Source organism: Salvelinus sp. IW2-2015, linkage group LG2 (genome assembly GCF_002910315.2).
Source record: "Salvelinus sp. IW2-2015 linkage group LG2, ASM291031v2, whole genome shotgun sequence".
Classification (NCBI taxonomy): Eukaryota; Metazoa; Chordata; class Actinopteri; order Salmoniformes; family Salmonidae; genus Salvelinus; species Salvelinus sp. IW2-2015.
The window spans coordinates 28,522,954-28,534,703 of NC_036839.1; the positions used below are offsets into that span (position 1 = coordinate 28,522,954).

Sequence of the window (11,750 nt, forward strand, 5' to 3'; positions counted from 1 at the left end):
TTCTTCTCTCTCTCTCTCTCTCTCTCTCATTCTAATCAGGGCCCTCTAAGCTAGCTCATGTTTTAACCCATGCACTAATTAAAGGATGACACTCTAGTCTCTCTTTGTGCTGGACCATACTGGGCTGTTCTTATTAATAGCTAAAGATGGAGGTATTGGAGACCTTAAACCAGACTCATTATCTGTCAGAGGAAATCCCAATGAAGGTGCGTGTGCGTCTGTGTGTGTTTGTACATTTTATGTATTTAAAAAAAAAAGTGATTAATGGGTAATGGCAGTAATGAATGTTATAAACAGACGTGACAGTACAGCAGTAAAGGGGACTGGTAGGGGAATGTGAGTGACTGATGTGACATGGGGCTAACAGTGGCTGAAGGGCTTTTGCCTTGTCTTTTGGTCGCCCATTTCTGTATCAATCTCACACAACTCCCTCATACTGTATGCACTTTGAAAAAGTTTTAAATACTGTAATTCATATGTACAGTCGTGGCCAAAAGTTTGGAAAATTACACAAATATTAATTTCCACAAAGTTTGCTGCTTCAGTGTCTTTAGATATTTTTGTCAGATGTTACTATGGAATACTGAAGTATAATTACAAGCATTTCATAAGTGTCAAAGGCTTTTATTGACAATTACATGAAGTTGATGCAAAGAGTCAATATTGCCAGTGTTGACCCTTCTTTTTCAAGACCTCTGCAATCCACCCTGACATGCTGTCAATTAACTTTTGGGCCACACCATGATGATGGCAGCCCATTCTTGCATAATCAATGCTTGGAGTTTGTCAGAATTTGTGGGGTTTTGTTTGTCTACACGCCTCTTGAGGATTGACCACAAGTTCTCAATGGGATTAAGGTCTGGGGAGTTTCCTGGCCATGGACCCAAAATATCGATGTTTTGTTCCCCGAGCCACTTAGTTATCACTTTTTCCTTATGGCAAGGTGCTCCACCATGCTGGAAAAGGCATTGTTTGTCACCAAACTGTTCCTGGATGGTTGGGAGAAGTTGCTCTCGGAGGATGTGTTGGTACCAGTCTTTATTCATGGCTGTGTTCTTAGCCAAAATTGTGAGTGAGCCCACTCCCTTGGCTGAGAAGCAACCCCACACATGAATGGTCTCAGGATGCTTTACTGTTGGCATGACACAGGACTGATGGTAGCACTCACCTTGTCTTCTACCGTAAAAGGTTTTTCCGGATGCCCCAAACAATCAGAAAGGGGATTCATCAGAGAAAATGACTTTACCCCAGTCCTCAGCAGTCCAATCCCTGTACCTTTTGCAGAATATCAGTCTGTCCCTGATGTTTTTCCTGGAGAGAAGTGGCTTCTTTGCTGCCCTTTTTGACACCAGGCCATCCTCCAAAAGTCTTCGCCTCACTGTGCGTGCAGATGCACTCACACCTGCCTGCTGCCATTCTTGAGCAAGCTCTGTACTGGTGGTGCCCCGATCCCACAGCTGAATCAAGTTTAGAAGACGGTCCTGGTGCTTGCTGGACTTTCTTGGGCGCCCTGAAGTCTTCTTCACAACAATTGAACCGCTCTCCTTGAAGTTCTTGATGATCCGATAAATGGTTGATTTAGGTGCAATCTTACTGACAGCAATATCTTTGCCTGTGAAGCCCTTGTTGTGCAAAGCAATGATGACGACACGTGTTTCCTTGCAGGTAACCATGGTTGACAGAGGAAGAACAATGATTCCAAGCACCAGCCTCCTTTTGAAGCTTCCAGTCTGTTATTCGAGCTCAATCAGCATGACAAAGTGATCTCCAGCCTTGTCCTCGTCAACAGTCACACCGGTGTTAACAAGAGAATCCCTGACATGATGACAGCTGGTCCTTTTGTGGCAGGGCTGAAATGCAGTGGAAATGTTTTGGGGGGATTCAGTTCATTTGCATGGCAAAGAGGGACTTTGCAATTAATTGCAATTCATCTGATCACTCTTCATAACATTCTGGAGTATATGCAAATTGCCGTCATACAAACTGAGGCAGTAGACTTTGTGAAAATTAATATTTGTGTCATTCTCAAAACTTTTGGCCACGACTGTAGAGTTCAGCTGTGGTTTAGGTTTATATCTCCACCCACATACAGTAGAGTCATTTTAGTGTTGTGTTTCCGAGCTCCTGTATGTTAATGAAGGGCCTCTGGGGAGTGTGCTTTCCATGTGTACAGAGAGAGAACACCACATGCTGTTTCTCGATTGTGACCAAACCAAACCTCACAGAGTGGAGAAAGTTTTGAGTGCATGGCTAATGAAGCGCTGGTTTATAGCTGCTATGTGTGCTCACTGAAAAAATAAGAGAGGGTGGGACATAGGAATCATTCAAGCGTCTCGCTCTATAGATACCATTCTTTATTTTTTAATGTTATGTATTCAATCATTCAGTCATAGAAATGTATAGCAGTCCTTTTTTGGTATCATAGCATTACAACTTAGTCAGAACACTTTTAGCAACAATTTAGCAAAAGATTAAATAGATATCTTTGTCTTAAAAAAACAACTATGTCAGAATTAGGAGATTACTATCCCTCCTTAAGCTAAACGCAGGTGTCTGAGCTGGAGGAGAGGCTCTTTGGGACATCTGCAGTGGCCACAAGCCAAGTCTTTTAGTGGGACAGACAGCACAGGACACTGTAACATTGTGCCAGAGCACAGGCAGACCCCCACAACAACCTACCCCAGAACATCCATTAGCAAGGTCAAGCAAGAAGCTCCCCACTTCTCAAGGTTGTATGTAAATTGATCCTTTAATTTTCTCTTTCTCTTTACCGCTTGTAGAAAGATGTCCGAGATATCTTCACACCCATCCATTTTGAGGTTTCGTACGCCCTCAGAGAGCACACTGTCCATAACGGGGGATCCCCTTTCCCTGTTCTGAAACCCATACTGCAGCAGAGAGGGGGACACGGTAACCTGGTGGCCAATAAGGTGAGTCTCATAGGGCCAGTTTCCCAGACACAGATTAAGGCCTAGATTCAATCCRATCAAACGTTAACCGGCGATAGTGGACACCCGCATAGCTGATGTTTTGGCGGTGTCGGAGGTGAAACTGAGTTGGAGCTGTCAAATCGGTGAGCAGATGCAGATCATTGTCATGAAGCCACACCCATCCCACTTGCATTAGAAGTTCAGAATGAGAAAGTGTAGGCTATACAGAAATAATGACACTCAAATTGAAAATCATTAGACAAAATAAATAATGAGGATTTATATCAGCCTTATCGAGGTGTAGATTACGCCTCACATTCCAGTGTTCGAATTTGTAAACAAGGCTGCATAGGATTTCTCTTAATTCAAATCCATGCAGCCAATGGAAAAACTATAATTTTGATGTCATGGATAGTCAGTCCTGGTATCCATAGCTCTGTCTATGAATTTGAGAGTGGTTACATTTCTCCGTCTCTCAGCTTTTCAATGAAACCGAGGCGGGGTGACCGTTTTGTTATTGTTTCAAGTAAAGGATTCTAGCTTTAAGAATCATGCTCAATGGAGAATCTACATTGAAAGTGCTCTTTAGCCCAGATACTAGGCTTAATCTGTGTCCGGGAAACTAGCTCTACAGTTCTCCACTCATATTTATGCATGGTATGGTAGAGGATTCCAGAGGTGGGACCAAGGCATTGTTTTACAAGTCACAAGTAAGTCTCAAGTCCCAAGTCAAGTCTCAAGTAAAGACAGGCAAGTCCGAGTCAAGTCTCAAGTCAAGACCGACAAGTCTCAAGTCAAGTCGTAAACTTTGAGTTTCGAGTCCTAAACAAGTCATAATGTGCTCTTCACCAAATGTAATACCATTTCATATTTTTAACAAGAGTAATAGTTAGTATATTACATTTACGCAAATCATGAATGCTTTTAAAAATATACATATTTATTATTTTCCAAATAAACTTTATATTTCCATGGAAATACGTGGGTAGCCATGAGAAAGACCCCCCCCCCCCCCCCCCCCCCCATAGCGATTGACTATTGAGGATCGATATGGGGGCGCAATCGGACGATGTAGGCTTGTACACAATCGCCCAACCTTAACCCACACACCCACCCCCACACACACTCTCTGTGTGGTTACAGTAGGCTAACGTATGTCAATGGTTTTAGGAACAGCAGTAACATCAGGCAGGATTTAGGCTACCAACTGCCTAGCCAGTTGTAACTCAATCTTGGGTGCAATGATCGCGTTTCCGCACTGACAGACTGTGTGGAGGCTCGTTGATTTAACGTTACGTTAGCCTACATGCTACACTAGTAAAATTATATAGCTGTTGGCTATATTAGCCACGACTTACCGTTCTTTGTGCAGCTTCAAATGTCAAACAAAGTTTGAAGTTGTTGCGCCTCTGTCTGTCATTTTCTTCCTGCATGTTTTGCAAGTTGCAATCCGTTTTTTGTTGACTACAGCATAGTCTTTATATCCAAAAATAATAATTTTGGGTATCATCTTTCCAAGGGCTCCATCTGAATTCACCCACCGACGTTCCTCTGCATAGCCACGCGCAACTTTTTCTCAGCTGGCACAATTTGATTGGCTGCTGTCCGACTCAAACTGTAATCCGTTAAATGAAGAGTTCATGCGCTGCACACTTTTTTTAATAGCATAATTTTTTAGATTTGGGCTTGGGGAGGGTACTAAGTCAGTCCGAGTCAAAAGGCTCAAGTCCAAGTTGTCAAGAGTCATTGGTGTTAAAGTCAAAGTCGAGTTGCAAGTCATCATATTTGTGACTCGAGTCCACACCTCTGGAGGATTCATAACTATACGGAAGGCCCCATCATCTTACACTTTATTTGCACCTTTCCTATCCATAGACAGAGTTTGCTCGGTACTGTTCATTGGCCAACTGCTCAACCAATCTGCAGGTCTCTGCTCAACTGGTGTTACCACAGTAAGTACAGTAGCATTTCATCATGTTCAATTACAATATGTTTTCTTTTTCTCACAACCTTTTGTCTTGAAGCTTTGACTTTCTATTTCTCATCTCTGCTGTAGACAAAGCTGAGATCTTGAAAGATTCATTTTACAAATTAAATGTACAGCATTTAAAACAAACAGTATTTCTCGAGGGAAAACAACCTTCATGGGACCTAGATCAAGTGTTGTCAGTAGAGCCTCCATTACACCAATATGGTCACACTTAAATGCTTAACCGCCAGGCTAATACATGATCTAATTATTCATGAGGTTTGTGTGTGTGTGTGTGTGTGTGTGTGTGTGTGTGTGTGTGTGTGTGTGTGTGTGTGTGCTGTCTCTTATACACATCTAGATGTGTATAAGAGACAGGTGTGTGTGTGTGTGTGTGTGTGTGTGTGTGTCTGCTTGTGAGGCCCTCAGTGCTGGTGGTGTCAAGGAAACACACACATACCACCCCCTATACTGTAGGTCCTGGTCAAAAGTAATGCACTATGTAGGGAATATTGTGCCATTTGGGATGCAGCCCTAGTCTCAGTGCCAGCTCAGTTCAGTTCCCCTCCCTAAGGTGTAATTACTAATTCCCTAAAAGCCAGGAAACCAGCACGTCCCAGATGTATCTATTCYCTACAGTATGTAGTGCACAACTTTTGACCAGGACCCATAGAGCCATTTGGGACATGTTGTTTCTCTCTGTTGTTTCTAAACTGTCACTGTTTAGTCTGTTGGTCTCTTCTGAAACCATGAAGCTGGCACCTTTTCAAAAGTTATATGACTGAAGTCTAATGAAGTATGAAATAAGATGTTTTGTTGTATGACTAAAGTCAATTAAAGTTAGGCGATAATTGCCTACACGAGAGGGTATGATTCATTGTGGTTTTAGCACAGATGTCTGCTAGTCACAGGTATAAGGAGAGAGACTTTCAGTTTTATACTTAAGCAATAAGGCCCGAGGAGGTGTGGTATATTGGCTATATACCACAATCCTCCAAGGTGCCTTATTGCTATTATAAACTGGTTACCAATGTAATATACCACGGCGTTCAGCCAATCAGCATTCAGGGCTCAAACCACCCAGTGTATAATAAGACTGTTATTATTGCAGGAGACACAACAACATGCCGTACTTTGCACTTGGCAATGGAAAGACCATCATGTTGAACACAACCCTGGTGAACATGGGAGATGATGCATTCCTCCCCAGACTCCAGCTCCGATTCCCCAGTAACCTGCACTACATCAAAGTGCTTGACGCAGTAAGTGTTTGATTGATGTATTTATGTATTGATTACCCAAAGTTATGCCAAATTCTCACATGATCACCAATGTAATTTAGACGTTGTTGCACGGACAATTCAAGAAACACACACAACTCTGTGAAAAAGCAGAATCAAATCAAATCAAATCAAATCAAATTTTATTAGTCACATACACATGGTTAGCAGATGTTAATGCGAGTGTAGCGAAATGCTTGTGGAAGAATCTGTGCCCTCTGGGATTGCAATAAGTAACTCACACAATCCCATCATCTATCTGTTATTGTTTGCAGGAGGAGAAGTTTGTGAGCTGTGACATTTCAGAGGAGAACAAGACAATAGTAGGAGTGGATTGCAGTGTGGGAAACCTGTACCTCAGCTCTGGGGCCAAGGTTGGCTTCACACTCAACCTGACTCCAACATTTCTCCAACCTTACTCTAACCTTACACCAATCTTACACCAAAGTTACTCCATTAAACTGGATCTGAGTGTTCTCACTGCTTGTTGGAAACACCATCAGCTGAAGACTAATTTGAACTAATTACTGAGACCAATTTATTTAGTTAGGTGCCAATGTTCCTGCTGTGTCTTATTTTCCACAACTAATGCTGTTGTCTTGCTTGGTAACTTATGAGACTTTCTGTCTTTTCTGCAGGTCAATATCAGTTTTCTGTTGGATGTGAACCAGAGTAGTAGTGTTGGTGACGTAAGCATCTCCATCAACACTAGTGGGTAAGTACAGACCCAACTTTGTTGAATGACAGTGTTATTGAGTGCAATGTTTCGACCCAAAGGTCTTTGTCAGTATCTTTCTTTCATGATTTTTACAAGTAACTGGATGTGCTTACACTTCTTCTGACCTAAGATCCGATCCCCTAACCCCCGAACACATTTTCTCTCCGAAATACATGAAATAATCAAATCACAGGAGGCTGGTGGCACCCATATTGGGGAGGACAGGCTCATAGAAATGGCTGGAACTGAATTAAATAGAATGGTTTCGAACTCATCAAATGCATGGTGTCCATGTGTCTGATACCATTCCATTTACTCCATTCAAGCCATTATTATGAGCTGTCCTCCCCTAAGCAGCCTCCTGTGAATCTAATGACATGTTTTTGAAATTGACGTCTTGTTACAACGTCGGTGACGTCTTGCTGCTGACCAGCCTTATTAAACCAAACAGGCAAACAGAGAATCGTAAAACAGCCCAGTGAGACACAGTGAGATATGATGTAGTGTATGTGTTTGTTCTGTTGTTAGGGGAACAGGAAACACAAAGTCTCAGTTAGCTGAATCATTCAAGTCAGAGGGTGCTGCAGGTTCCCTCTTTTGGGTTCTGTCCCATAGTTGTTTGATTGTGTGGTTAAGAAATTCTTCTGGCGGTCTGTGTTTTGTCATTTGGGTAAATAATGGCTTTGGAATGTTTGGCCATTCCAGAACACTCTAGAACATTCCATGCTTGAACTAAACTGGAGTTTTGTTCAAAGACAATAAATGTGAAGTTACTAAGACCTGTCTTCCTTCATACATTGGGGTGGCAGGTATCCTAGTGGTTAGAGCATTGGGACAGTAACCAAAAGGTTGCTGGATCAAATCCCCGAGCTGACAAAGTAAAAATCTGTCATTCTCTCCCTGAACAACTGCGTTAGAGCTGTCAAATCCACAAGCAGCTCCCAGCATTATACCTAAAGCGGACATTGACCTTGGCTGCACGGAGTTGCATTAAGAGAAATCCCATGCAGCCTTGTTTAGAAGTTTGAACACTGGAATGTGAGATATAATCTACATCTCAATTAGGCTCGTCATTATTGCTATATGGCCTACACTTTCTCCTTCTGAACGCCAGTAGGGCGGGGTGTGACTTCATGACAATGATCAATTACGCTCGTTGGTTGGTTTTGAGTCCTTTAACAGTATAATGGCATGAGCTATGTTATTAGGCCTGCATCACTATAAAATGTAATCAAAATAGATAATAAAAATGTTTTATCTTACATTGTGTATTTTCCAGGGACAATTATGAAAACGAGGATCTTCTGCACGACAACTCTGCCACTCTGATGTTACCACTGAGATATGGTGTAGATGTCAACATCCATGGGTAAGACACTGATTTACAGCAGTGGTAGGCAAAGCGGATGGTCTGGGGCCGGAACATAATTATAATCATTTGTACACACCAAACTGACCACAACTAAGCCCAAAAAGAGATTGAATTTGAAAATAACAATAGTTGAATTACTTCATTACATTGACACACGATCAAGTATCTATTTTTTTTGTGGGAATACTTATGAACAGATTTCCTAAATTAAACTTTATTCCTGGTGATCTTGCAGTCTTTTTGACCAAAAACTATTTTTGCAAAAAATGTGGGGGACCAAAACAAATCACTTGAGGGCCGCTTTTGGCCTTTTGTCGACCCCTGATTTTACAGTAACAAAGACAGTTCCTTGCTCTTCATTGGCAGTATATTTTTAAATACATCTTATTGCACTTCATAAGATAATCACTGCTCTCCCTTGCAGGTTTATGACTCCAACATCCTTTGTATTTGGTGACCAGGCGCCTATTCCAGTTGATTGCTACACAGAGACATTCAACTACACTTACAAGGTATGTACTGTATAGTACATACTTATGAGAGACTGATAGACTCACTAGAGCTTAGTTGGAGCTTTCAGATTAATTAATGAGTTTATACTGACCTGTGTACTTTCCTCCACTTGATAGGTTGTCAATATTGGTCCAAGCAAATCTCCCAACACGATAGTGGAGATTGATATTCCCAAGATCCTATCACCATATCCATACAGATTACTCCACATCACAGACTTCCATGTATGTTTGGGAATATTCATAACTTGTCACTTGTCTATTTTTAAACGTTCATCTAGATTATTATTATATTTTTCTGTTATTAAACTTTTCTATTATTCTACTTAATATGTGCATGTTTGCATTGTGATATAGGCATACATTAATGAATGTTTAACTTGTTTTCTTTTCCATCTGTCAGACGTCTCTTGGAGAATGCTCCATTCGAAACGACTCCATTGTGGTGGAGGATGACTGTGAGGTGCCACAGTCCTCTTTCATCAAAGAACTGGTCTTCTTCTTCTCCAAAACCAGCAAACGCAAAATGGTAAATATCACCCCCTACCTCCTCCTCCCTTCTGATATATAGTTATCTATACCACTAATTTTGTTGTGCCCTTTGTCCTTATTTCAGCATTAACATGTTATTGATGATTGTTGTATGTTTGCATATTTCCTGCCGTTTTTTATTGTGAGAGCTTGGATGTGTTAGATTTCCAATGTATCCATTACACATGGCAAATAAAATATAAACTTGAATTTGAACCTTTCTCTCCATAGTTCTGTGCCCATGGTGATGACCTTTGCCTGACTCTGGAGTGTAGACTAGGAGATATGGACATTGGGAAAGAAGCCACCATTCACATGGAAGTGAAGCTGAATCCTACCGTTCTACAGCTCTCACCTGTAAACACTTCACTTATGTTACACATGCCCTTGTACATCTCATAACATGGCCAAAGTCTCAGTCTCATAAATGTACCGGTGTGTGTATAGTGTGTGTACGGGATGGTCTGAGTGCCCCTCCCCCTTTCTAGTCATTCTATTTCTATTGTCTACTCAAGTAGATTTCCTTCCTCTCTTCTTAGGGACGTCATGGAGTGATGCTGATGGAGAGTACTGGCATCATCACATCACCAAGGGAGGACCCTCAAACCATCATCCTACAGCAGATCCCTATCGCTCAGGTAAAAAGTTAATCTCATACAGCCGTCTAATGGAGAATACACTTATTACGGCTTACATACTATGTCCCTTTTCCACAATTGAGGTCACTCAAGTCCATGTCCTGGTAGAGTGAGGAGGTGTCAGGATAGCTCTGTAACCTCAAGTACCTCTGTTGAGTTTCAAACTGTATAAACACTGGTATCCATAGGACAGCGCCGGTAATGACAGCCCTATGTAAAAAAAAAAAAATGGTATGCTGTTGCAGGTCATAGAAATATTATACGAGTTCTGTAATAGTGTTGTATTTCATTCCTTGTCTCAGGTTGTGTTGGAGGCCCACTTCAGCCAGAAGCCTCAGGCAGCAGTGGAGGTGTTTATCATTGTAGTGAGTCTACTGGTGGGACTCCTGATCCTGGCCCTGCTCATCTTCGCCCTCTGGAAGGTCAGTACTACTCCCTTATATCACACACAAGACAGGATGCAAACACACTACAAAGTGCAAACCAATCGCAGTCTTCTCTTTTCTTAAAATGCATAATTTGAAGTACTAGATTTATAGATGGTAGCTGTATATCAATGTATATACTGTTATCTGAACCTGAACCCTGTTCTCTTTCCTTCTCAGGCTGGTTTCTTTAAAAGGCAGTTTAAGAAGGAGGATGAGATCAGGAGGGATAGCTGGGACTATGTACCAAAACATTTGACTAAGACTGAGAGTAGATCCTAAGATTGAGACCAAGACAGAGTGACTGTGTCCTAATACAGAATGGTTCTATACTACAACATGGACTAAGAGGCACATTTTGACTGAGAACATCCAAACCCAAGGGAAAGAACTGCTGGACCATTCAAATTGTGGTGGCTCAGGAAAGAAAAAATGTCATTTCCCTAAAACATGCAAGAGGAAAAGGCTGACCAAGTGTAAGTTTAAAATGTGTTGTCAGCGGGACAAATATATTACACTTTACCTCTGGGTTTGGTGCAGTGAGACTATAAAACATTGGAGTGTTTACATTGTAAACATTGTTAGTACATGGACTATGTACATTAGAACATGTAATGTACATTAGAACATGTAATGTACATTAGAACAAATATATGATAAGGAATGCAAGACTATGTACATTAGAACATGATACTGTACATTAGACCATGGACTATGTACATTAGAACATGACTATATACATTAGAACATGGACTATGTACATTAGAACATGGACTATGTACATTAGAACATGGACTATGTACATTAGAACATGTAATGTACATTAGAACATGGACTATGCACATTAGAACATGGACTATGTACATTTGAACATGTAATGTACATTAGACCATGGACTATGTACATTAGAACATGGACTATATACATTAGAACATGGACTATGTACATTAGAACATGGACTATGTACATTAGAACATGGACTATGTACATTAGAACATGTAATGTACATTAGAACATGGACTATGCACATTAGAACATGGACTATGTACATTTGAACATGTAATGTACATTAGAACATGGACTATGTACATTAGAACATGGACTATGTACATTTGAACATGTAATGTACATTAGAACATGGACTATGTACATTAGAACATGGACTATGTACATTATACCATGGACTATGTACATTTGAAACATGTAATGTACATTAGAACATGGACTATGTACATTAGAACATGGACTATATACATTATACCATGGACTATGTACATTAGAACATGTCATGTACATTAGAACATGGACTATGCACATTAGAACATGGACTATGTACATTAGAACATGTTAATGTTACATTAGAACATGGACTATG

The 11,750-nt window shown here is 40.9% G+C and overlaps 1 protein-coding gene across 1 annotated transcript in view; it reads left to right on the forward strand.

Moving 5' to 3' along the window:
* The window catches only part of itga4 (integrin alpha 4), a 32,920-nt gene extending 21,835 nt beyond the window's left edge, over positions 1-11,085 (forward strand). The window contains exons 16-28 of the mRNA XM_024007215.3: positions 2,781-2,930; positions 4,806-4,882; positions 6,011-6,161; positions 6,455-6,553; positions 6,818-6,894; positions 8,177-8,266; positions 8,694-8,781; positions 8,899-9,006; positions 9,185-9,310; positions 9,544-9,669; positions 9,852-9,950; positions 10,253-10,372; positions 10,556-11,085. Of these exons, the coding sequence (XP_023862983.1) occupies positions 2,781-2,930; positions 4,806-4,882; positions 6,011-6,161; positions 6,455-6,553; positions 6,818-6,894; positions 8,177-8,266; positions 8,694-8,781; positions 8,899-9,006; positions 9,185-9,310; positions 9,544-9,669; positions 9,852-9,950; positions 10,253-10,372; positions 10,556-10,657 (1,413 nt within the window). The 3' untranslated portion in view covers positions 10,658-11,085. The remainder of the gene's footprint in view (positions 1-2,780; positions 2,931-4,805; positions 4,883-6,010; positions 6,162-6,454; positions 6,554-6,817; positions 6,895-8,176; positions 8,267-8,693; positions 8,782-8,898; positions 9,007-9,184; positions 9,311-9,543; positions 9,670-9,851; positions 9,951-10,252; positions 10,373-10,555) is intronic.
* The last annotated feature ends 665 nt before the right edge of the window (positions 11,086-11,750 follow it).